This window comes from Emydura macquarii, unplaced genomic scaffold (genome assembly GCF_026122565.2).
Source record: "Emydura macquarii macquarii isolate MOO-44397 ecotype Brisbane River unplaced genomic scaffold, CSIRO-AGI_Emac_v2 contig_3442, whole genome shotgun sequence".
Taxonomy (NCBI): Eukaryota; Metazoa; Chordata; order Testudines; family Chelidae; genus Emydura; species Emydura macquarii.
In genome coordinates this window covers 63478-89909 of record NW_027133579.1, presented here as the reverse complement: position 1 = coordinate 89909, position 26432 = coordinate 63478, and the positions used below count along the sequence as shown (strand labels likewise).

The 26432-nt window shown below is 48.7% G+C and overlaps 1 protein-coding gene and 1 pseudogene across 1 annotated transcript; both read right to left on the bottom strand.

Annotated features, from left to right (window-relative positions):
* Positions 1-242: 242 nt before the first annotated feature.
* On the bottom strand, positions 243-857 carry LOC137144286 (olfactory receptor 14A16-like). The gene has a single exon (XM_067534484.1). The coding sequence runs from the start codon at positions 855-857 to the stop codon at positions 243-245; it is 615 nt and encodes a 204-aa protein (XP_067390585.1).
* Positions 858-6288: 5431 nt separating this feature from the next.
* LOC137144285 (histo-blood group ABO system transferase 2-like) lies at positions 6289-9060 on the bottom strand (annotated as a pseudogene).
* Positions 9061-26432: the final 17372 nt, after the last annotated feature.

Below are 26432 nucleotides of genomic sequence, written 5' to 3'. Positions count from 1 at the left end.
TGATGGGCAGCAGTACATGATAGATAGATAGATAGATAGATAGATAGATAGATAGATAGATTCCAGTCTTAATTGCATTAACGTAAACCTATAGTAATTACTTTTTTTCTTGAGTTATGTTTTCCTGGATTTTTACTAGTGTTAAAACACAATTCTTCATAAACAGATTGCACAGTATGCTCTGATGGAGGCAATAATGTCATCAGATGATTATATTTATAAAGAAACACCGAAGGAAATTGCTACCGAAGGAGACATATGGACATTTTATTCTTGCTGAATAACCTCCAGCACATCCATTTACTCAATGCACCGTTGATCTCCTTGTTCCTCATGCTGTAGATGATGGGATTCATCATTGTTGGCACCATGGAATAGAGAACAGCCACTAAGAGATCCAGCCTTGAGTCTGAGCTGGAGGTGGGTTTCAGGTAGGCAAAGGTTCCAGTGCAAAGGAACAAGGAGACCACAGTGAGGTGAGGGAGGCAGGTGGAGAAGGCTTTATGCCGGCCCTGCTCAGAGGGGATTCTCAGCACTGCTCTGAAGATCTGAACATACGACATAGTTATGAAAACAAAGCAGCTGAAGCCTAAGCACAGACTAAAGACAATAACTCTAACTTCACTGAGGTAAGAGTCAGAGCAGGCCAGCTTGAGGAGCTGGGGGATTTCACAGAAGAACTGATCCACCGTGTTGCCTCCACAGAAGGAGATTGTGAAAGTGTTCCCGGTGTGCAGCGCGGAGTAGAGAATGCCACTGATCCAGGCACTGGCGGCCATTAGGACACAAGCTCCCCTGTTCATCACCATCTCATAGTGCAGTGGTTGGCAGATGGCGACGTATCGGTCATACGCCATGATGGTCAATAAGGCAAAATTTGCTGAAACAAAGAATAAGAAAAAAAAAGACTTGGGCGACACATCCAGAATAAGAAATGGACCTGGTGTTCATGAGGGAATTGACCATGGATTTGGGGATGATGGCCGAGATGGAGCCCAGGTCTAGGATCGACAGATTCATCAAGAAGAAGTACATGGGGGTGTGAAGACGATGGTCGAGGGCTATGGCTGTGACGATGAGAAGGTTCCCCACCAAGGCTGTCAGGTAAAGCACTAGAAACACCACAAAGTGTAAAATCTGCAGCTCCCGAATGTCAGAGAATCCCAGGAGAAGGAACTCGGTCACGGTCGTTTGGTTGGACATTTTTTTCCTCAGTCCATTGTGTGATGACTGTGGAGGGAATGAGACTGGCAGTGGTTAGGATTAGAGCTATAAAGGGAATGGCCCAGATTCCCCTTTCCCTGAGATCTGATTGTATGAATGGCAAAGGTGCAGAGCACTCGTCGTTTACAATGACTAGGTGTTGTCAGTGCTCCTCACGTTGACAATCAATCAAGCTTGTTATCACACTGGTGTACATTGGATCGGCTCCTTTTAAATCAATGGAGCTTTGTTACTAGAGCTCATCTGAGGCTGCGTCTCATGGAGTGGCTTGTTCAAATGCAGAGTGAAGGATGGAACAAAGCAAAATCCAAATCCAACAATCCTCGCAAAGAAGGGCCTTTCGTCGTGACCATCACCAACCTCACACCTTGGCCATGAAGCTGATAGACTAAAACGCCAGCACCGCCTGATTCCCACGCTGCAGGGCAACATGATGTGGACTCCTCCAGCATGGTAAGTGACAGCTTTTCTCCCCCCCGCTCTGTGCCTAGACGGCTGCTGTCTGCTTCCCAACTGATTTATGGCACCAAATCCCAGCTGCACTTCTGCCTGTGTGTGACAATGGGCCAATCTCATCCCTCCATTACCGCTGTGTTGCATTGTTTACTCTGTGCTGTGTGGTGCAGTGGTTGCCAGGACACTTGGGCTCTGTTCTTGTTCCTTCCAGTGACCTGCTATGGGACCTTGGGCCAGTCATTTCCCCTCTTGGTGACTGTTCCCCTCCCTCCCTTTCTCTGCCTTATCAACTAGGCCTTCAAGATCTTTTGATGAGGGGCCCCATAATTTAAAATGTATTGTGGCCCCTAGTGGGATTTTCAGAACCGTCTATGCACTGAACAACCCTTGAAATCAATGAAGTTTACACTCCTAAGTGCTTCTGATAACCTCACTAGGTGCTTAAATATCTTTGGAAACATCACCCCATGTCTCGTTACGTGTACGTTCTGCACACCCGTTTATGCTCAGCCAGCAACAGTCTGGAGCTCAACCAAGAGGTAATTCTCTTCCCCATGAGCTCCTATTTCTCCTTGAAAGGGGTCAGGATAGACAGGCGATTGCTGCTTGGTTCAGCGCTAACCCAGCGTTTAAAGGGGCTAGTCTGTATAAAATATTCTGTGTGCTCTATCAATTTTACCAATTATTCAGTTGTTAGCTCCTGGCAACTATCCCTTTGAAAGAGAAATCACACAGATGCAACAGAATAAATGGATTTGAAATCAAGAAATCTTAATGTTCCCCAATTTTTTTAAAGTTTAAGGCTGGGTGGAAATTTTCGCTGCATTGTTCTTAATGGGGATTGGGTTTTCAGCTAAACAACAAATCTCAGAATCTGTCTGCTTTTCTCCAACATTTTGGGATTGTTTTGTAAAGAAACTCAAAAACTCAAAAACAAAACATTTTTGGTTTTGTGATTAAAAAAACCCCATTTTTCAGCAGAAAGTTTTCAGTTACCAAAACTTAAAAGAAAAAGGAAAGGATTTTGGGTTCTCAATAAGAAGTCAAAATTTTCCTGAAGGGTGGAAAAATTCCAATCAGCAGCAGGTATCTGATTAAACTGAGAGTAAAAGTCTTCATGAGTTCATATAGCAATTCATATTTATCATCTTAATTCCCCCTGTATTTTGAACCCCCAACATATTTAATTGAAATAGCGAACTTACTGTACTGGTCTTTGTGGATTTTTCCCCAACAGGTGATGCATCCAGTCATCCAGCACCAGGATTCTTTGATCAATATCTATCTCTGTACCAGAATCTAGAAGCTGAAGGCACAGCTAGCTGAGAATCCTTTCCCCTCATTCTAGGACTGTCCTGACAGACCCAGACTCAGATCTGCCACTCTCCACAGATGAGCTGTGTGTAGCTGGCTGTGAGCTGCACTGACATTAAAGGAGCGATGCTGCGGGGAGGCAATTTATCCATGTCTGTTTGCTAAGGGCTAGTGGGACTCACTCCCTGGAGCCCTGCACGGCTCAGAAGCAGGGGCCCAGAGGCAAAAGTTTATCAATGGCTTGATTTTAAAGCCATTACGATCCTCTAGTCTGACCCCCCGGCCTGACACAGGCCCTGGGATCTCCCCCAGAGTTCCCTGGCTCCAGGCCAGCTTTTGTGTTATCTGTGGGCCGGGATTACAAAGAAATTCTGGCACCTAAAGATGGAGACGGGCACCTAGTGGGATTTATCAAAGCTCATGGCAAAGTCCTGTTGCCATCCAAGGGGAGTTAGGCACTTACCCTGCTCAGGTACTACTGTAAATTCCACTAGGCGCCGATCAAATTCTGCAGATGCCTGCGCCCCTTTGTAATGCTGCTCTAGTGTCTATTTTCATCTCGCTGCTCCAGGGCAGGGGCCACTCTGCTGCCTACAGCTCTTCTCCACAGACCCCTTTAGAGGGATCCCTGGCCCCTTCCCAACTGTCACAGGGCCCCTGGCCCTTAACAGGGCAGGTCAGCTTGTTTCAATAGCTTTGTACAGCGCCTTGCACCAGGGCTGTGGTTTTTAGGTGCTACCACAATATTCTTTTGAGCGTGTACTTTTTTTGTAAGAATGATGACAGATGTCAATGGGTTTACGTCACCTTGGGCCTTGGGGCACATTGGTTTGGTGTCAGCTTTTAGTAACTAATCTGACCTGCAGCAGACTTAAAACTGCCCAGTCAGATTCTGTTGTATAACATGGGAAAGAACCGGGCATAAGCATCTCATTAAAGATTGCAGCATAATGTGTGTTAATTACTCTTGTTTATTTGTATTGAAGACTCACCAAGTGTCTATCCCTCTGTGCTAGGCGCTGTACGCACCCATGACAAAAAGATGGTGCCTTTCATCAAAGAGCTTATAATGTACTTGTAAGGGAAGAGAAAACAGATGGATATGAGAGACCAGTGGTATAACGACAGTGGGGTGACCATGATAAGCAGTGGTCTCAATACGCCAGCTGCTTACCCACTATCGAGTGTTTTGCAGAGGTATGCACAAGAGGGCAGAGTTAAGGGTACCTGTTCATGTTACAGTCACTTAGGAGGGGATATTCAGAGAGGCTTACAGGAGTTAAATGCTTACCTCCCATTAAATCGGGAACTGGGCACTCCTTGGAAATTCTTTGAGAAATCGCAGGTGACCTTTTAGTCAACGGTGGTTATCATGTCATTAAAGACTTTATCATAATGCAGAGCCAAAGGAGCACAGTCAAGGGGTGTTGTAAATATTACTGCATGTCACTGGGAAAGCAAAAATTACTATAGTTTTGCATACACAGAGCTGGGCAAAGATAAGGCTGTGTGATCATGCTGCATTATAATCCTTGAGAATAAACGTATTCTTGTCATTACAGATAAGGACGGGCGTTTTCAACTGAGCCTGAGGGAGTTAGGAGCCCAAAAGAGACTGAGATTTCTGCATCCGATTCCCTTGTCTCCCAGCCTGGATTACAGGCTGTATCCACAGGAGGCGTTCCCACTGTATGGGATTACTTGGGAAACAAGATGTTACCATTACTGCTATTGCCAGCTGGTGCTGAGCACACCACAATGGAAAGTGCAGCTTTGCCTTGGGCATTTGGGGTGCCTGGTAGTGCAAGCTTCTTGTTCGAGTCACTTAAAGAGACAGATTTAAAAAAAACTCAACATATTTCTTGTTATATGCTAGGGTCAGATATTTAAAGGTATTTAGGTGCCTAACACCCATTAATTTCAATGAAATGTAGGCTCCTAAGTCACTTGGACATTGCCATGTTGAGTGGAGCAATGAGTAAGCACTTTCAAAATCCGGCATTTCCAGAGTCCCCAGCTGAGGTCGGGGTCACATTGCGTTAGGTGCTGCAGACATATAATAAGAGACAGTCTCTTCCCTGAAAAGCGTGCCGTCACACTTGTGTTTTCCCCCTCTGTGGTCCAGCAAGGCCACCTGCTCTATGCTTCCAGCTCCGCAGCCTTCACATCTCTAGAGCGGAGTCCTGTGTCTCTCCCTCCTCAACGGGGAGCTCCCTGCCTACACAAGAAGCTGAGCTTTTGCCTAACCAGAGAGGAGACATTTGCATTCCCCTCCCCCTGGAGATTCCTTGGGAAACCCTCTTCTTGTCTAGCCCTTTGTTTCAAATAATCCTTAGAACCTTATATCACTTCCCAGGGTTTGCACTGGCCACGTCTGCCTACTGCAGGCGTTACACGCAATCCCACAGTAATACATACGCTTTGCATTTGTAATACAATAGACCCAAAACTACTGAAACTTCATTCCATTAGGTTTTTCAAGGATGTTGCAGGTAATGGCCATATCTGTCACACATTCTTAGTAAACAAGACTGACAAAGAGGAGGGGAAACTGAGGCACGGAGTGGGGAATTGTTCTGTCCGAGGCATGCAGAAGGTCATTGTCAGAGCAGGGAACAAAGCCCTCCCACTCCAAGGAGCTACTTACTGGATCTTGATGCTTCTCCGTAGACATTTGGAGGATTTTGTCTACTTATTTATCCACCCCCATACATTACAGGTCGGATTATGCTCTGATATTGAAGACTCACTGCGCAGCACATATCTTCAAAAGGCTGGGTTTCTGCATAACCGGAGGTGGGAAATTTACATTCACGACCCATTCAATATTCCCCAGGCAAACTACTTCCCACTATTTGTTCCAAAAGACCATTCTCATCTGGCACATTGCTCAGTATAGTCCCTTGAAGTCCATAACACATCCCAGGGCTCACACCCCATCTCCTCCTCAAAGAGTTTACATACAGTCCCAGACCACTATAATATGTAAACTTAATGCAACAAGGTATTTCAAGGAGATTGTAGGAAACTGCCATATTGTTCGTGCCATCTCGGCTTCAGGAGAATTCTCTGGTTTTCTTTAGGATTTTGTGAAAAAGCCAGCAATGGAGAGGCACACATAATGGCATCAAATTAAAAGAAAAGAGTTGCAGAATAATGTCTAATACAATGAAAAAACAAACTATTCACTTGCTGATAGCTTGTGAAGTTTAGGAGGTGGGAAAGAGAGCTGGAAAGCTATGAAAACACCATCCCTCTCCTGGCTCCCAGAAGTCACATGACCTTTGCATTTAATACAACAGACTCCAAAGATACTTAAAATTTAGTGCAATGAGACTTTTTTCAAGGGTACTGCAGGAAATTGCCATATGCATCACAGCATCCGCCCATCTTTCTTTCTTCCTTCTGTCAGGACCTGATTTCTTTCAGATCCTTGCGCACCGAGGACAGTCTCTACCCTTGACAGTGGGAGGTATGATCAGCTCCTCATCCCTGTAGTACTCTGGGGACAGTAGGCGTGTGGGCTTGTGGTACACAAGGTATTTATTCAGGTGGCTTTCCTCGTGCCACTTGGCTTCAATGCCGTTGGCTCTGTCCTCCGTGACCCCTTTGAAGCAACCTGTGGTCAACTTGTAGACCTCAGACATGCTTCTGCCATAGAAGCTGGCCGCGTAGTAGAAATCCTCTACCCCGATTGGAATGGTGGCTCGTGACTCTGGCCACCTCTCGTAGGAGTTGTTCTCCCGGGGCTTGGTGTATTGCCAGGAGCTGGTGGTCCCCACCATTGTGTCGATGATCTCCACCCCAATGTGCTTGAACAGCTGGAAGTCGATGTCCATGGAGCAAAGATAGTCTACTTCATAGCGCTAGCGGCTGCGGATGTAGCTGCTGCTGATGTTCATGTGGTTCATGGAGATATCCTGCCACCGTGAGTAGTTCTCGACAGGGATGATGAAGAGACGCTTCTCAGGGGCCAGATTCATGGACAGGACCTTCTCCGTGTGGTCAGTGAAGAGATAGAAGTGGACCCTGTGCCTGGAGAGGAAGAATTTGTTGGCGGAGCCAATAAACCCTTCTATGAACTGGATGTATCTGAAAGGCAAATGAGTGCAACAGTGAATGAAGTGAGTTATCGGTGTGGTTTTAGCTATGAATGTCTTTGTAAACAGGTTATAAAGACTGTCTTGCTTTCACCCCAACCATGGTGTCCTGGGGATCTAATTTACATAATCTGGGGCTGGTTCTCTCTGATGCTACCATGACAAGATCCCCGGAAGAATATCCACCCTGCCTTTTTTTCTTCTGAAGCACAGGTGACCTCAGTTTCAAACCTCTGGCCTCTGGACAAAAATGATCAAAACTTTTCAGCTCCTGGATCCTTTCAGAGTCAGGAATAAGACACACAGGGTCGGTTCCCAATGGGGCTTCAGCATCGGGTGAGTCTCTGGAACAGCTCGACTGGGTTTTGTGTCTCCCTTCTCCTGGGTGATTGCTTTAACCCAGTGGTTCCCCAACTTTTTACAAAGGTGACCCATGACTGTGTTTTGTCTTTTTTTGTGACCCACCTCCTCTGCTTCCACCGCCTCCTAGCCCGACGAAGGGGACATCGATCACCTGTAGCACCCCCTCTGCTCAGAACCAAAGCCCTAATCCTGGCCCCGAGGGGAGACCCAAGGGTGTGTGGGATATTTTCTAGACTCAACAAGGCTGGGCTCAGCTCCCTGCTCCAGCTGTTGCAACATAGCACACGAGGTCGTAGAACCACTCAGGTTTGGCATGGATGGAGTTAGGTGCCTGGGTACATTTTAAAAAACTGGCCCTTAAGGCCGTGTTGTAATCCCTGGCTTTATATATTATTGTTGCTTTAAGTATCTGACTCTAGTTCCTTCCATAGTGGGAAATGGAGATTGGATTCCCCCCTTTAAGAACCTTATTTTAGGGCTTAGCGATGCCAATATTTTGTTTTGTGGCCCTAAGGCCTGGTGAGATGGGTTAGTCAGACCGGTGCGATGTGATAAGGGGTGGGTGAATCCCAGCGTCTCTGTGCTTTAAGGGGTCTCTGCGCAGCGGGAGGTGGAACGGAGCCAGCACTGTTATAGGAAGGCTTTCAAGGACGGCCACCACACTCCGTCACACTGCACAGCTAAGGGGAGTATCACAAGGCTTGGCGTGTGGAAGGGAAGTCGTACTTTTTAACAGCAAACGCAGCCATCCCGACGACGAGATTTTTCTGTCTGTACTGGGCGTTCAGGATGTCTCTGTTGAAGGTGCCTTCCCACACGATGGGAGCCAGCCAGGGAGACATCAACAGCATGTCGGTTCTCCTGCACGGAATCACAGAATCATAGAGAGAGAAAACCCAGCAATGGCCAGACTGGGTCAGACTGGGGTCCATCGGGCCCGATAGCCCCTCTGTGACTGGCCAGCATTAGATGCTTCAGGAGAAGACGCAGGTGACCATCTTGTGGACAATTATGGAGCAACTCATCCATAAGTGACGATTGTATCTACCTCCCCACCAACCCTTCTACATATTTTCCTGTATATTTGAGCACATGACATAACGGCACAAATAATTGGAAATTTCATCACATTTCACACAAACATGTTCACATTTTCCTTCCAGGATCATTTGTCACTTAGAAACAATGTATGATGTTCACAATGGCTTGGGTTTACAAAGGAGCAGAGGGGAAGGAGTTGTATTAAAACACAGCGGCTTGACTGCGTAATGGCCTTTGAAAAGCCGAATGAGATGACAATTTTTTATGCGTTGGGAAAAGTGGAAGTGGTAAATGATTTACATAGGAAGCCAGAACAAACTCTAAAATGTAAAATGATAAAAAAAAGTTACATTTCCCCCTCTAAAATAAACTCCTGTAAGTGAAAATAGGCCTTTTGCACTTAAAAATAGTGTTTTCTAATGAAAAAACAGCCAGCCAAAAAGTCACTTTTAAACAAACTGGCAGTTTTCACAAAACCAAATTGAAATAATTCTGAGATTTCTCTCTATCTATTTTAATACGTTGGCAGGGCTAACGCTCTAGGTTCTTACAGTGGTATCATCTCGAATTGCTGAGTTGTAATCTGACCTACAAATAGCTTTTTTAATTTTAAAAAAACTATTTATCCACTTGAAAACAAACTGTCGGAAGGGCAGACCTACTGACGCTTGTCCACACATGGCTGCTGAATGTGTGCTGAATGTCTGCTGAAAGAAGATATGCATTACTGGGATGTAACCATCTGTATTTAGTACTTTAACCTTCCATAATGGCCAATAAGAATGAATTAGAAATGGGCAAGTATACTTTATAATGGGCACTAGAAAAATGAGTCTGGTAGAGTTGTATTCTACGTAGACCGATGCTGGGAGTAATTCCCTTTTAAGGCAATGGCTAAAGAGACATTATTCCTCTCTATGGCCCAACCAGCGAACCACCATAAACATGCATGCTATGGAGACAGTGGAAGATCTCAGAGAAGAACCATCTTCCACTTTATCAAGCCCTTAACCAGACTCGGTCCTTCCATGTATTTATTGCCTGTGTAGCCCATAGAGCTAGCTTTAGCATTTATTTTATTGAGTAGTAACGCAAGGAACCTACAGGTAACCTGTGAGACTCTGACCTCAGTAGTTAGTAGAAGACTTGAAGCCAATGACCTTTGACACAAATAAATGGCCCAACATCACCCCTGAATTTTGGGGAATTGGAAATCGAGTGTGTAAGGGGGAAGCTTGTACATAACGACTCCAGGCAACTATAGAAAAATGAGCTAACACCAGCTTTTGGATATTTTAGGATAGAAACACCTGGTGATGAGGAGGAAGGTGATGGTGAAGAAGAAGATAATGAGTAACATTTCTGGCTGTTCTGCAAGGGATGCTGTGACTATATGGATGTTCATTCTGTATTATCTCTACCTACTTTGCTGGGTTAGAGTGTTTGTGACTTTGCCAAACGCATTAATAAACTATTAAAAATACAGAAAGATACCTGGAGTGTGAGCATGGCAGCTGTGCACATCGAGATTCCCAATTGCACAATAATTTTAATAATACTGGGCCTGATCTTGGGACCAGAATCTGTCGAACCTCAGAGTGATAACTGGGAAAGCCTAAGGAATCGATATAACGAATACACAATTCATAGATCAGGCTATACCTCCATGGACCTTCTTTGCTGTGTTTCCATGGCCACAATCTTAGCTATTTATTTCGCTATCTGTTAATGAATGCAGAGCACCCATCCTTACCGTGGAAGCACCGAGAAGGTCTCGTCCAGGTCAGCTTGTCTAGGAATGAGAAAGAAAAAAAGAGATGTTTCATTGCTCTCTTGGGATCAAAGAAACACACACAGCTCTCAATGACTTCACTTTCCATGGTGGGGTACTCAGCTCGCTTTAAAATCATGCTGTGATGTTCCCCCCCCCTGCAATCTACACTGGTGTGTAGCTGTGTCACCCCAATTCCTCACTCCTGGGCCCCGACTTACCCCACTTTGCTGTGTGAACCACCCACTCCTGGGTCAGCCCACGCCCAGCCTCCTGCATGTAATCGGGCTCTGGCCTAGTGAAGGAGCGCTTCTAGCCAGCCACTCCTGGGATAGACTCCCAGCAAACACCCCCAGGCCCAGATGCAACCCCGGGAACTGCCGTCATGCAGGGCTCAGTGCTGCACAATGCACCCTGCAAGCTCATTTACTTTTGTCTGTCAGTTTATCAACGACATTGATATGCACCAGCTCTGTCACCCTAAGTGAGGGCTCTGCACACACTCAATCCACGTGCACTGCTTTAGATAACACAAACAAATACATTTATTGACTGCAGCAAGATTTTCAGTGAATATCACCAAGCAACTAAAGCTATGCCAGGCCTGCAGGACAGAGGTCAGGCAACTCCGATTGCACTGGGCCTTCAACAGCAGCTAAATGCCCGGTCAAGCAGACAAAAGATGTGCTAACTCCTGATGCTCAACGAAGGGACTGTTCAAGGTGAAGAGGCCTGTTAACGCTGGTGTGGTCATAGGCAAAAACAGGGGTTAGTGGGATACAGACTGTTGTAGTAAGCCATAAATCCAGTGTCTTTTTGTCCCATGACTTCAGGGGTTTTAATGAGCCACCTCGTCTTGAATGGTCCCTTAGAAAATGCTAAACTCTCTGTTTGATCTGGTATTTAGCTGTGACTCTCTGAGTACCTTCCCCAGCCCTGGAGAAGAGCTTTGTGTAGCTCCAAAACTTGTCTCTCTCTCCACAAGAAGTTGTTCTGATAAAAGATGTTTCCTCACCCACCTTGTCTCCCTAATATCCTGGGACCCACCTGTCTACACCTACACTGTCTACCTAAAATGATAACACACATCAGCAGATACAGGAATTGAACCACACAACTACTCAGCATCAGGAATGCAGCACATTCACTTACTGACACCCATCTTCTGGTACGTGACAAACGCTTAGTCACTGGATGTAAAGCATGGGAGGTGCCTCCTGGGAGAGGGCAGGGAGGGAAAAAATTAACAACAAAAATCCACCGTGAAGTATTGGGTGTGTGTCAACAAGGAACTGCTTCGGTATTGTAGAGTCACATCCTGATGTGCTGAGGATTGGCGAAGATAAGCAGACTTCAACAGAGCTGCTTATATCAACACCCGCTGCAGATCTGGCCCCATTGGAACTCTGGCTTCTTTAGTCCAGTGTTGATAAATTGCTCGACCACAGTTTGGTTCATTATGAAATATATTGAAGAGGCCAAATAACCAGCATCACTCAGGTTTATTGCTATAAGCCAATAATAATATAGGACAGGACAAAGATTCAATATGATGCCAATCTCCAGGAAGCCGTCTCATGCAACGTTAAAACAACGAGAGTCCTGTAGCACTTTAAAGACTAACAAATTTAATTTCTGCAGACATAAGCTTTCGTGGGCTGCAACCCACTTCATCAGATGCAACGTTGTTACAGTCACATTACACAGGAGGTGGGCTCGCAAAGTAACACCCCTGAAACCTTCTTTTTATATCCAACCTGTTTACAAGAAGATCCTAATCTGGAGACTTTCCCTATTTACTTAAGTCAAAATTTACTTCAGCAAATGCAAGGTGTTATGGGATACTTAGCATAAGTGGACAGGATTATAAGAAAGGTACAGGCCAATTTAGGCTGCATAACTGCTACAATATTTCTGCTTAATGCATGCTAACATATACAAGGTGAGAATAAATGATATTATTAACATAATAATCTGGCTTGGAATTTTTTTGGGCAAAATTAAAACCCTAGATGAATGCTGCCATTAATTTTGGATTCTAGTCCTTCTACTCATCTAGTCCAACCGCCTGCTCAAAGCAGGACTAACCTCAGCTACATCATCCCAGCCAGGGCTTTGTCAAGCCACAGTTTGAAAACCTCTAAAGACGGAGATTCCACCACCTCCCTAGGTAACCCATTCCAGCAATCTGCACATTCCAGCAACCCATTCCAGCAATCTGCACATGCACCAATTTGCTGAGTAGAACTGCTCTTAAAATTAAAAAAAAAAAAAATTCTGTGGGTGAACAAAAAAAATGAAATTTTGGAATCATTTTAATTTTCCAAGTTTTTTAAAAGAAATGATTTTCAGTTGTTTATTGGAAGTTTTTATTGAACATATTTGGTTTTCCAAAGTTTTTTTTTATTTCAAAATGTTCCAGTTTTATTTGGTTTTCATTTTTCTTTCTTAACCCCCCCCCCTTTTCATTTCCTTTTTTTCCCCTCCTCTCCCTTTTGTGTCTGCACAAGTGAAGGAAGAAGGACAAAATGCCAGAAAAATGAAATACTTCCTCCAGAAAATCTCCAAAAGAGCCCCAGACAAACACATGCACCCCAAACCGAGAACAACTCACCTCACTCAAAAAAGGCTACATTTTTCCATTTCCTACTGTGACTGGAAAAGGGAATATTTATTTTAATGAATACTTTCTATGGAGATTTTCAATTTTGAATAAATAATTTTGAATGAAATATTTTGAATGAAAAAAATAATTTGGAAAAAGTTTCATCCAGCTCTACTGAATATGTTCTCTCCCTGTGCCTATTCAAGCAGAGAGAAAAATGAAAGTTAACTGATGGACTGGTGCAAATTGATTTATGCTGCCTGAGGGTCAGGCCTGAGTATTTATTGAAACACCCAAAGAACTGATCCCGGCCAGCAGTATCACAAGCGGAAGGTGTGCTTTTTTGATTCCCATGAAATGAGAAAGGTGAAGTCCAGAAAGACAGTAATGTAATGCAAATGCAAGCACAGAAAAGAACAGATTTATTAATAATAACATTCTCCACAGCCTTAGCCTGACCAGATCCCCTGGCAGAATTTAAGCCTCAGCATTTAAAGCGTGTAAAACAGAAGCAGATGCTGTTTCTTCCTTTCCCAGGGTTGTTTTAGGCAGTGGAACTGCAGCAGCTAACTAGCTTCACCACAATCTCTGGGAACTATCTTCCTGCTGTATAACTTCTCCGCAATAAAACGCCTTTTGACACCGGACAGGCAGCAGACTGAGCTCTGACTGCAAACCGACAGAGAATGAGCCTTTCCATCGGGGGGGGAGGGGGAATAAAATAACCTGAAAAGAGTTCAGTTAAAATCTACCCTGGGCCAGCACTGCCATGCAGCAGCTCCCAGTCTCTGCCACTCCCTTCCCCTCCAGATCAGCAACCCCTGCCTCCATCTATAGGGTAACTACCCCTGCGTGCAAAAAAAAAAAAAAATGGATGTTCGGGACAATCCGGAGGCCAGAAAGTGGACACTCAAACTACAGCTGGCAGTGCGCACTGAGCACCCCCAGGACAGCTGTCTCAGACATAGGAGGATCCTGGGCAAACCTGGATGGGTGGCCACCCAAACCCTCTCTGACCAGGCACCTGCTGCCCCTTTGCTCTCCACCCTAGCACAAAATGAAACTGCAACTGCAAACAAGGCCAGTGTCCTTGAAGTCCCCATCTCTCTGCCCCCTGACTCCGGGCCTGTCCTAATCAGCTGCCTTGCTCTGGAGCGGGAGAAGGGGGGGGGGCAGAATTTGTGCAGGAGCCAAACTTTCCCAGGGGAGGGTGATAGGGATGGAGGGGGGCAGACGGGCAGCAGCGGGAACCGGCTGCACACGCCGAGATTCAGGAGAGGGGCAGGGGTGACGGTAGAGCTGGTCAAACTATTTTTGCTAAAACTGTATTCCTTTTCAAAATGCTTTTTTTTTAAATCAAAATATTTTGTAGAATGTGCCGATTTGGGCAAAAAGTTCAACAGAAAAAAATTGAAAACGGAGTTCTTTGTCTAAGTTCTAAGTCTACAACCTGATTGCCTTCTATGATGAGACGACTGGCTCTGTGGATATTGGGAAAGTGGTGGAAATGACAGATCTTGACTTTAGCAAAGCTTTTGATACACTCTCACAGTATTCTTGACAGCAAGTTAAAGAAGTATGGGTTGGATGAATGGTCTATAAGATGGATAGAAAAGTTGGCGAGATCGTTGGGCTCAATGGGTAATGATAAATGGCTCGATGTATAGTTGGCAGCTGGTAAAAAGCGGAGTGCCCCCGGGTTCTGTCCTGGGGCCTGTTATGTTTTATATCTTCATTAAGATTTGAATGATGGGGTGGATTGCAGCCTCAGCAAGTTCACGGATGATACTATAAGCTGGGCGGAGTGGTAGTTACACTGGAGGATAGGGATAGGATTCAGAGTGACCTACACAAAACAGAGGATTGGGCCAAAAGAAATCTGATGAGGTTCAACAAGGACAAGTGCAGAGTCCTGCGCTTAGGACAGAAGAATCCCATGCACTGCTACAGACTGGGGACCGACTGGCTAAGGTTCTGTAGAAAATGACATGGAGGTTCCAGTGGACAAGAAGCTGGATATAAGTCAACAGTGTGCCCTGACTGCCAAGAAAGCTAATGGCATACTGGGCTGTGTTAGTAGGAGCATTGCCAGGAGATTGAGGGAAGTGATTATTCCTCTCTATTTCACACTGGTGAGGCCACATTTGGAATCTTGCATTCAGTTTTGGGCCCCCGATGCAAGAAAGATGTGAGCAAATTGGAGAGAGTACAGAAGGGGAACTACAGACCAGTCAGCCTCACCTCAATCCCTGGAAAAATCATGGAGCAGTTCCTCAAAGAATCCATTTTAAGGCACTTGGAAGAGAGGAAGGTGATCAGGAACAGTCAACACAGATTCACAGAGGGAAAATCATGCCTGACCAACCTGATTGCTTTCTATGAAGAGGTGACTGGCTCTGTGGATGTGGGAAAAGTGGTGGACGTGATATACCTTGACCTTAGCAAAGCTTTTGATACGGTCTCTCACAGTATTCTTATCAGCAAGTTAAGGAAGTATGGATTGGATGAATGGACTATAAAATGGATAGAGAACTGGCTAGAGCGTACGGCTCAACGAGTAGTGATCAATGGCTCCATGTCTAGCTGGCAGCCGGTCACAAGCGGAGTGCCCCAGGGGTCGGTCCTGGGGCCGGTTTTGTTCAACATCTTCATCAATGATCTGAAGGATGGGGTAGATTGCACCCTCAGCAAGTTTGCAGATGACACTAAGCTGGGGGGAGTGGTAGATACCCTGGAAGGTAGTGATAGGATACAGAGTGACCTGAACAAACTGGAGGATTGGGCCAAAAGAAATCTGATGAGCTTCAACAAGGACAAGTGCAGAGTCCTGCACCTAGGACAGAAGAATCCCATGCACAGCTACAGACTGGGGACCGACGAGTTAGGCAGCAGTTCTGCAGAAAAGGACCTGGGGGTAACAGTGGATAAGAAGCTGGATATGAGTCAGCAGTGTGCTCTGGTTGCCAAGAAGGCTAATAGCATATTGGGCTGCATTAGGAGGGGCATTGCCAGCAGGACGCGGGAAGTGATCATTCCCCTCTATTCGGCATTGGTGAGGCCGCATTTGGAGTATTGTGTCCAGTTTTGGGCCCCCCACTACAGGAAGGATGTGGAGAAGTTAGAGAGAGTCCAGCGGAGGGCAACAAAAATGCTGGAGCACAAGACTTATGAGGAGAGGCTGAAGGAACTGGGCTTGTTCAGTCTACAGAAGAGAAGAATGAGGGGGGATTTGATAGCAGCCTTTAACTACCTGAAAGGGGGTTCCAGGGAGTATGGAGCTAGGCTATTCTCAGTGGTGGCAGATGACAGAACAAGGAGCAACGGTCTCAAATTGCAGGGGGGGAGGTCTAGGTTGGACATTAGGAAAAAGTTTTTCACTAGGAGGGTGGTGAAGCACTGGAATGGGTTACCTAGGGAGGTGGTGGAATCTCCATCTTTAGAGATTTTTAAATTGCGGCTTGACCAAACCCTGACTGGGATTATTTAGCTGAGGTTAGTCCTGGTTTGAGCAGAGGGTTGGACTAGATACCTCCTGAGGTCCCTTCCAACTCTATGATTCTAAGAGGGGAAGAAAAATGATTAGGGATCTGGGGCACATGGGGACTTATGAGGACAGGCTGAGGAAACTAGGCTTGTTTAGTCTGCAGAAGAGATGAGTGAGGGCTGGTTTGATAGCAGCTTTCAACTACCTGAAAGGGGGTTCCAGGAGGGATGGAGTTAGGCTGTTCTCAGTAGTGGCAGATGACAGAACGAGGAGCAATTGTCTCAAGTTGCAATGGACAAGGTCTAGGTTGGATATTAGGAAAAACTCTCTTACTTAGAGGTTGGTGAAGTACTGGAACGGGTTACCTAGGGAGTTGATGGAATCTCCTTCTTTAGAGGTCTTTAAGGCGCGGCTTGACAGAACCCTGGCTGGGATGATTTAATTGGGGTTGGTCCTGCTTTGAGCATGGGGTTGGACTAGATGACCTCCTGAGTTCCCCTCTATTAGCGCCAATACACACAGTATCATGTTTCTTTTCCCCAGGGTTACTTGTCTAAAATTCAGACAGTCAAATACAAATAAAACTCAATGTTTGTTGCTGCAGATAATTTCTTATGTCCCTAAGGACACAGTGGAGAATCCAGCCAGAGCTCGGGTCATTGTTTTCTGTCTAATTGGAAGGAGCTGGGAGGGAGGTGGCCATCAGCATCTTCCCATCGTGGAGTGTTTCACTGAGCGCTAGGCAGAGGGGAGACAATTTTAACCAATTTTTTATATCCATAAAAGCCATTTTTGTCAAAACAAATATTTCATCTCTTGGTGCAGGATAGGTGGGGACATAAGCCTGGGAAATCTGCCACCCCTGCAATTGTGCTCCTTGCCATCAGCTGCATATACAATGGTATGTAGTGTGGTATAGCAACCCCCCTTGGTCTCGCTTATTGGCAGCAGTCTCCTTTGGCAGTGGGGCCTGAGGTAACTATGCCCCAACCTGGACAAGTCTTTTGTCCCTTCCCCTCGGCACCTCTCACGTGGAGCGTTTGGCATAGGCATTATTTCAGGCCTGTGGAGTGTCCTTCCACCCCTCAGGGGAGGGGCGGGTAGTCCCAGTCCGTGTATATGACCCTAGGCCCAGGGAGGTACCTTGCCGTGGCTCCTTCTCAGGGCGTAGAGGTGGTGGTAAAGCCCTGGAGGACTGGAGAAACACCGGTCCTTCCTGCAGGCTGGGGCCAGGGTCTTTCCTTCTCTGCTTCTACAGAGAAGCTCTATCTCCTAGTCTGGGGAAGTCTCTCCTCCAGCTGCCAAAACCTGCTGGCAGCTCCTTTCTCTCCTTCTCCTTTGTTTTCCCCCTGCCCTTTAGGGGAGGCAGGGTGTAAGTTCACCTGGAGTAGCCCTAAACTGGGTCCAGGTGTCTCTAATTGACCTGCAGTAACCTCGCCTCTGCCTGCAGGGAATAAGGCCTTTACCAGTCTAGGGCTCACATACCGGCCCTGCTCCCCCTTTTGGAGGGCTGCTGCTTCTGCTGCTGCTGCTACCGGTGCTTGGGGGCCCTAGTCAGGAGGGAGAGGGTGAGTGGTGAGTGAGTGGCCCCTCCACCACCTCCGCTGCTACCACCATCACCACCAGCTGCAGAAGGGCCTTTACCGGCCAGCTGCTCCCTCCCACTGCTCCTGCTGGCAGCACCCCTTCCCTGCTGCTGCCCCCCCAAGACCCACTGCTTAGGGGCACCCTGCCCTTCTCCTTCTCTGCCCCCCCTTCCCCATAGCTGCCCCTGCTGACCAGCCCCCTGTGGTCTGTCTGTTGGGTTGTTTGTCTGTTTGTCCCGCCCTCCTTGCTTTGCCTCCCGGCTGGTCTGTTTGTTTGCCCTGCCCCAGCCCCAGCCCCTGTGTTGGTTTGTTTCCTGCCCTGCCCGGCTTCAGCGGTTTGCCCCTGAGCCTTCCCAGCCTGCTTCAGCCCCACACCCGCCCCCTTCCCCTGCCTGCTGCTGCTGCTTCCCCCTGCCCTGGCCCCTGTGCTCCTGCCCTAGCAGTGCTCATGGCCCTCCTTTAATCGACCCCCCCAGCCCCCTTTTTAGTTGCCCCCCCCTGCACACTGCCCTCCCCTCCATTGGTTTAGCCCCTGCCCGCCCACGTGCAGCTGGAGGAGCCGGGTTCCATCGAGGGCTGGTGAGTACGTCGCCCCTGGACCCCCGCCTGGTTTGGCCTCCCCATCTTCTCTTGTGCTGGTGCCCTCCTCCCCCCCTGCTCTCAGCCTAGCCTGCTGCACCTCCGGGTCCAAATGGAGAGGCTGGCATTGAATCTCGTCAATATCTACGCCCCAACTGCAGGCCCGGAGCGGGTGAGGTTTTTCCAGCAGGCATCTGCCTTCCTCAGCACCTGGAATCCTCGTGAATGCCTGGTCCTGGGCGTGGATTTTAACACCACCCTCGAGGAACGAGACCACACGGGGACTGAGCGCTGCCAAGCCACCACAGAGATCGTAGACCATCACTCCCTGGTGGACGTCTGGCGCGACCACCACCCGGACGACGTTGTCACCTTCACCTTTGTCCGGGTGGGGGAAGACCGGTCTAGCCACTCCCGGTTGGACAGCATTTACCTTTCACGTCAACATCTCTCGCGGGCCCACTCCTCCAGCGTACGGCCGGTCCCGTTCTCGGATCACCACCTGGTGACCGTGACGGCCTCTCTCACTGCGGAGAGGCCGGGGCCGGCCTACTGGCATTTTAACAACAGCCTGCTGGAGGATGTGGGCTTTGTGGCATCCTTCCGGGAGTTCTGGCTGGCCTGGCGGGGGCAGAGGCGCGCCTTTCCCTCGGCGCAGCGCTGCTGGGATGTGGGGAAGGTGCGCACCCGGCTCTTCTGCCGCGCCTACACTTGGGGGGCCAGCCAGTGGAAGGATGCGGGGATAGAGCAACAGCAGTGGGAGATCTTAGAGCTGGAGTAGCGTCTAGCCGCCAGCCCCGAGGATCCATCCCTCTGCGGAGCGTGCCGGGAGAAGCAGGAAGAGCTCCGGGCCCTCGAAGAACTTCGGGCTCGGGGTGCCTTCGTTCAATCCCGCATCCGTCTCCTTCGGGAGATGGATCACGGCTCCCGCTTCTTCTACGCCCTGGAGAAACGACAGGGGGCCCAGAAGCACATCACCTGCCTTCTGGTGAAGGACGGCGCCCCCCTCATGGATCCGGCGCAGATGTGCAGAAGGGCCCAGGCCTTCTACGCTAGATCTTCTTCTCGGATCCGACCGACGCCGCCGCCCACGAAGTGCTCTGGAACGAACTTCCCATGGTCGGCGCGAGCGACCGGGACCGGCTGGAGCTACCTCTCACTCTGGCCGAGTTCTCGGAAGCCCTCCACCTCATGCCCACCAACAAATCCCCGGGCATGGACGGGCTGACCGTGGAGTTCTACCGCGCGTTCTGCGACGTCCTCGGCCTGGACCTCGCCACCGTCTGGGCCGAGTCCGAGGACAGCGGAGCGCTCCCCCTCTCCTGCAGGCAAGCAGTGCTCACCCTGCTGCCCAAGAAGGGGGACCTCCACGACCTTTGGAACTGGAGCTCTGTCTCACTCCTCGGCACGGACTATAAAATCGTGTCCAAAGCCATCTCGCTGAGGCTGAGGTCTGTGCTGCAGGACGTGGTCCATCCCGACCAGACCTACACCGTCCCGGGCCGCACCATCTTTGATAATCTCTACCTGGTCCAGGACCTCCTGGATCTTGGGTGTAGGGATGGTCTGTCATTCGCCCTCTTGTCCCAGGACCAGGAGAAGGCGTTCGACAGCATGGACCACTGGTATCTCCTGGGCACCCTGCAGGTGTTCGGCTTTGGGCCCCGCTTTGTGGGTTTTCTCTGGGTGTTGTACGCCTCCGTGCAGTGCCTGGTCAAGCTCAACTGGACCCTGACCGAACCGGTCAGCTTCGGGCATGGAGTGCGCCAAGGCTGTCTACTGGCGGGCCAGCTGTACGCTCTAGCCATTGAGCCCTTCCTCTGTCTCCTCTGCTGGAGGCTGACAGGGTTGGTGCTCCATGAGCAAGAGCTGAGGCTGGTCCTGTCAGCGTACGCCGATGACGTGCTCCTCGTGGTCGAGGACCCAGGCAACCTGGTGTGGCTGGAGGCTTGCCTGGCCATCTACTCGGCAGCCTCCTCTACCCAGGTCAACTGGGTCAAGTGCTCTGGCCTGACGGTAGGGGCCGGGTGGCAGATGAGCTCCCTCCCACCCGCACTTCAAGCCATCCAGTGGAGTGTGGGTCCGCTGTTCTATCTGGACGTTTACCTCTCTGCCACCCATCCCTCCCCGGCAGAGAACTGGCAAGACTTGGAGGACAGGGTGTCTGCGCGGCTGCGGAGATGGACGGGACTGCTCCGGTGCCTCTCCCTCCGGGGGAGGGCACTAGTGCTCAACCAGCTGGTCCTGTCCATGCTCTGGTACCGCCTCAACACCCTGGTCCTGACCCCGAGCTTCCTGGCCTACCTCCAGAAGACGGTTCTGGAGTTCTTTTGGCCAGGACTGCACTGAGTCTCTGTGGGGATCCTGAGTCTTCCCCTGGAGGAGGGCGGGCAGGGCCTATGTTATCCCCACAGACAGGTCTGCACCTTCCGCCTCCAGGCCCTGTAGAGACTCCTCTATGGTGGAGGTAGTCTGGCATGGAGCCACTTGGTGTACACTTTCCTCCACTGTCTCCGAGGGCTCCGATACGACCGGCAGCTCTTTTTTCTCCATCCGAGAGGTCTTCCGCGAGACCTCTCCGAGCTGCCGGTCTTCTACCAGGACTTCCTCCGGACCTGGAGGCTAGTCTCGGCCTCCAGGCCCTCTTCAGTCCCCGAGGGGGAGGATCTTCTCACGGAGCCCCTGCTACACAACCGCCAGCTCGGTGTGCAGGTGGCGGAGACCCCCTCGGTGTGATGGACGTTGGTCCTGGCGGAAGTCACCAAGATCGGAGATCTCCTGGACTACGACCGGGGGGCCTGGGTGGACTCCCAGGCGCTGGCTTGGCACATGGGGCTCTCCACCCTTCGAACCTTCCGGCGTGTACTCCAGTAGGTGAGGGCAGCTTTGCCCTCTGCTGTTCAGGCTTATCTTGAGCAGGTCTTAGGAGAGGGCGCCCCCTGCCCCCCCATCAGTCCCAGCCCTCCGGTGCTTTCCATCAGGCCCTGGCCCCATGAGCCCCTTCAGCCTCCCTCTCCCCACACTCCGATCCGGCTGCATGACCTGCAGCTGGTCCTCTTTCGAACCTCACCAAGGGACCATCTGTACGCGCTTGTGCTGCACACCCGTCACTTCCTCGCCCTCGTGTCCCGCCCTGATACCAAGTGGCAGGACCTGTTACCACCTGTGGAGGGCAAGGACCCCCGGTGGGCCAGTCTCTATTACACCCTGACCCCACGGCCAGCCGGGGACATCAGTTGGCGGCTCCTTCATGGATCCATAAGCACGGGCATGTACTTGGCACGGTTCACCCCTCACCCCGACACCTGCCCCTATTGCAGCGTGAGGGAGAGCCAGGCGCACATCCACCTGGAGTGCGCCAGATTGCAACCCCTGTTCCAGCTCCTCCTGAACCTCCTGCTGAGGTTCTGGCTGCACTTCTCCCCGCACCTGTCCATTTACGCACACCCCGTCTGTGGTCCCATGAAGTCGTGGGACCTCCTCGTCAACCTCCTCCTGGCCCTGGCCATATTGGCTATCTACCAGACCAGGGAAAGGAGGTTGGCGGGGGGGCGCTCTGTGACTGTGAGGCCTAGTTCCGTTCCCCTGTGCTCTCACGTATCCGGGCAGAGTTCCTCTGGCGGCGTCCACTGGCTCCCTTGACGCCTTCTGGGAGCAGTGGGCGCTGTCCGGGGATCTCTGCTCGGTGTCCCCTTCTGGTTCTCTTCGTTTGACCCTATGACGCTCACGCCCCTCCTGTTTTTTTTCATTCGTTGTTCCCCGTACTCAGTTGTATCCCAGGCTCAGTGGCTCCTCCTCTTAGGCTCCCTGGTTTACAAACAGAAGCACTCTCCAACTGCCCTCTGCCCTCGCTATATCACAGGCTGTGCTGGCTCCATCTCTGGGAGCACGTCAGGACGTGGTCAGAGGCAGGGATGTTGTTCACCCGTGAGAAGTGTAAGGCTTCAATACTTTTGAAATGATTTGTCAATGGCCCCCATGGAGTTAAGTGTCCTTCTCTCATTTCAAAGAGATTTTGGTGCCTAACTCCCTTAGACGCCTCTGAGAATCTCAGCCTGGAGAGCCACTGGGCTTCTCTCACCATAGGCTCTTTTGGAGGCCTGCCTTGGCCTGTTGTAAGCACTAATGTAGCAATCAATCAATCAATCAATCAATCTCTGGTACCACATGGTTCCTAGTGGCTGCTATCTGGAACAGCACACACCGAGCAGTAGGCAGGAAGAGAGGAAAGATGTGATTATCCTGTCTAGGGCCACTCCAGGGCCAAGGAACAGGACAGGCCCAGCGGTGCTGGCCAGGGGACAGCCACCAAATGGGAAGGGCTAGAAAGGAGACATTATGTTGTCAAATGACCAAAAGAGGGAATTGAAAAGGAGGGTGAAGCTGTCTCCTGGTGTGTAACTTTTGAGCACAGAGCACTGGAGAGCAGAGGACAGATATACCATGGAATGAATTCTGTGCACAGTAGCAGACCTTACGGAGGGAGAAATGGGCTGTTCTACGTGTGTCACCGGAGCCTAGAGTGGGAAAGAGGCAGCGATAGCAAAAAAAATCCACTAGAGGAGAGCAGAGCAACAGGCTCTCGGGCTGGGAAATCGATACTAGAAGGCAGCAAGATGAAGGAAATGGGGGGGAAGGGAAGGGGCAGAAATACTGAGCAGTGACCGACAGGTTTCAGTAGCCAGTGCAGCCATGGGAAAGCTAGACTGTAAAATGGCCACGGGTGGAAGCAATTTGAAAGTCTGAGCTATGGGCAGCTATTTATTAGAAATGCCCATTAGGTGGAAGTATGTATTGAATATTAATCGAGGGATTGTGCAATTGTATTATAACAGGCTATCAGCTTGGACAGGCATCACTCAAAAATCTGAGCCTGTGTTTCACCTTGATCTCAAATACTTTTCACATCAGATCATTAGACTAAAAAAAAGAGACATTTACGCAAGTCCCATAGCACACGTCCCACTGGGCGTTGTTAGCCACAAAGCTTGGGAGACACAAAATTAACCAAGTGGGAGAAAGGTTGAAGTGGAACCATATTAAGAAGCGGGAGGACCAAACACTAATCGAGAGGCAGCATTTACACAAATCGAAGGGCAGCCCCTTTTCCAAAGGTAGATCAATGCACCTGCTCATCTCTTCAGGTAACTGCAGGTCTCTGCACTGAGAAAACCCAGCTTCTGCAGGAAGAGGAGACACAAGAACCTCGGCTGCGGATCCTGGCTCCTGGCGTCTAACCTGGAGAAGTAGGAGCTCATTGCTTCAGGCTGGGGCTGCCCTGGGGTGACAGGTGAGCACCAACTCCCCGACAGCGTTTCTCTCCCACCTTCCAGACAGGGGCATGAATGTGCTTTGGGAGGAGTAGAGGGACAAGGCAGGAGAGGTAATATCTTTTATTGGACCAAATTCTGTGGGTCTCCAAGAGAATCTTTTGAGCTACACCGAGCTCTTCTTCAGGTGAATGCTAAAGATTTTACCTGCACCTTCCCCCATCAGCACCAGTCGGGGTCCATAGCACCATTTAATAGAGATGGAGATTGACATACAGCTCTTGTGACAGGTTCTCAGTTGGGGATCTGCCCCTCGACACATAAAGGGAGCTACCTTGGTTTATACCAGCCGAGGGTCTGGCTCAGTGTGTCCCAATCGGGTGGCGAGTGGAGATGGAGTCTTACTAGCCCAGATCACACACGCCACTTTCGTTCTAGACTCTGAGTTCAGGGTCAGCATCTTTTACCACCCAGTGTCTTCTTCCTGTATTATCATCCCACAGTCGTTATGGAGTGGGGAGGGACACTCCCCGGTTAGGGATCCACATCAGCCTGGTTCTGCCTCTTCCCAAGATCCACATTCCAAAGAGCTGTATTTTATTACTGCTACAAAGTGAACGTCGAGATTCAGAAAAGGCTCTGCCAGTCCCTCAGCACATCACCCCCCCATGAACTAAGGAAGAATTTACTCCACTTCATAAGTTATGTAATAAATGCATCTCATGAAAGGGGTGAAAATTGTTCCTTTTTCTACCGAACTCTGAAATGCTGATCATACCAGGGTATATAGTTAGTTTGTTTTCCATTTCAGAGTTAGCAACACCAGAGTTACAAATTGCCCGGTTAGCCTCACACCTCATTTGGACCCGGCAGCATGCAATCAGGCAGCAGCCGAGAGAGAGAGAGAAAAAGCAAATACAGCCCAGTACTGTGTGAAACGTAAACTTAAACAGAAAGATTTGACAAGGTCAACAAACTGTCTGTGCTTTTTTCATTTTAATTCAGATGGTTAAAAGCAGCATTTTTCTTTGCATAGTCAAGTTTCAAAGCTATCTTAAGTCAACGTTCGGTTGTAAACTTTTGAAAGAGCAAACAGAAGGTTTTGTTCAGAGTTAGGAATATTTCAGAGTTACAAACAACCTCCATTCCCGTGGTGTTCGTAACTCAGGTTCTACTGTAATTCTCACAGAAGATCAGTGCCTAAGGACACTAGACTGCACTGGAAATCTCAGTGCAAGATTTCCTTTGATGTTTTTATTGATTTTGACTCCTAAGGTAGGGCATGATTCCGGCCATTGCCAGACACGAAATACAGCATTTAACATCCTTGTTAAGCTCTTGTACGTCACCAGACGGTGTTGGCCCAATCCTGTTTTCATGAAATACATGAAAGAACAGAGCCACAAACACACACACACAGATTGTTTGTAAAACCAGTCCACTGACCATTCTGTTAGTTTTACCCACTTTCGATATATTTGTAAAAACCCTATTTTAAGTGTAAGAAGCCACACCGTGAAATGTAATATACCGACCTAATTGTGAAAGACACTGGCAAAAATGAAATAAGGTTTGCTTTAAAAATAATATGTGAATTCTTCAGCTAGGAGTTGGCACTGAGTGATTGAAGTGTGAATGGCTGAGCAATTGAGGTGGGTGTAGACAGGGAGAGTGATTGAACAATTGGTCTGAATAAGGGATGTCGATACAGACAAAGAAAACACAAGCCTCACCTAAAACATTTGAGGGAGGAAGAAAGGAGCAAAGACAATAACTTTTACCACTCAACTGGCAGAAGAGGAGTCCACCCTGATAACTTTGGAGTCAGCCCACTTCAAAGAACAAAATCTGATCAGGCTTGCAACAATGTGGGTGATTAAGGATCACTCCAAATGCAGATGCAGCACAACAGAGCAAAAACCCATAGACTGACATGGGGTCTTTTCCCGATAAAATGGGACAGAAAGATGAAGGCTGGAGGTTTGGGTCTACATCACCACACCATCCAGGAGTACCAATGTGCATCGGCAGAACCTTGCTCCTCACCCTCGTGCTACAGTCACCTGGCCAGTGACTACCACGAGCACCAAGAGGCTGATTACTATAACATCTGTGAGACCCATATGTATATTTGTCTGTCTCCCTGTCTGTGTGTGCCTGTCAGTGTGTGTGAGTGTGAATGAAAGCACCAATTGAAACATGTGTTAACTAAGTATATTTTCTGGTTTTTTTATTGATACTATTTACCAAATTTCTGTATTCACAATAAACGTGGCTTATTGCCTTATCCCCTGAAAAAGATCCTGTGATATTTGTTATTTGAACAACAATGGAATACGATAGCAGATAAAGAAATGCTCTGATCTGCCTTTTTAGTATTCTGCTACCAGAGCAATGGACTTCTTTCTGTAGTTACTGATCTGATATGGCAGACGATGGTCTTCATGGGTACAAATAATCTGTTCTCGAGTTGAACCTCCTGGCAATTTGCTCTGAAGTCGACACTCAGTCTGTGGTAGGGAGAGGAAGGGGAGTTTATCAATATCTTTGGAAATAATTCACAAGACTTGATTAACTTTTATCTCTTTCTTCTTCTAATTCAATTGCACAGTTCCTTTTCCTGTTCCTAGACTCAGCCC

Bases quoted from the DNA above. Each gene is read 5' to 3' on its own strand.
- LOC137144286 (XM_067534484.1), bottom strand. From the start codon at position 857: ATGGCGTATGACCGATACGTCGCCATCTGCCAACCACTGCACTATGAG.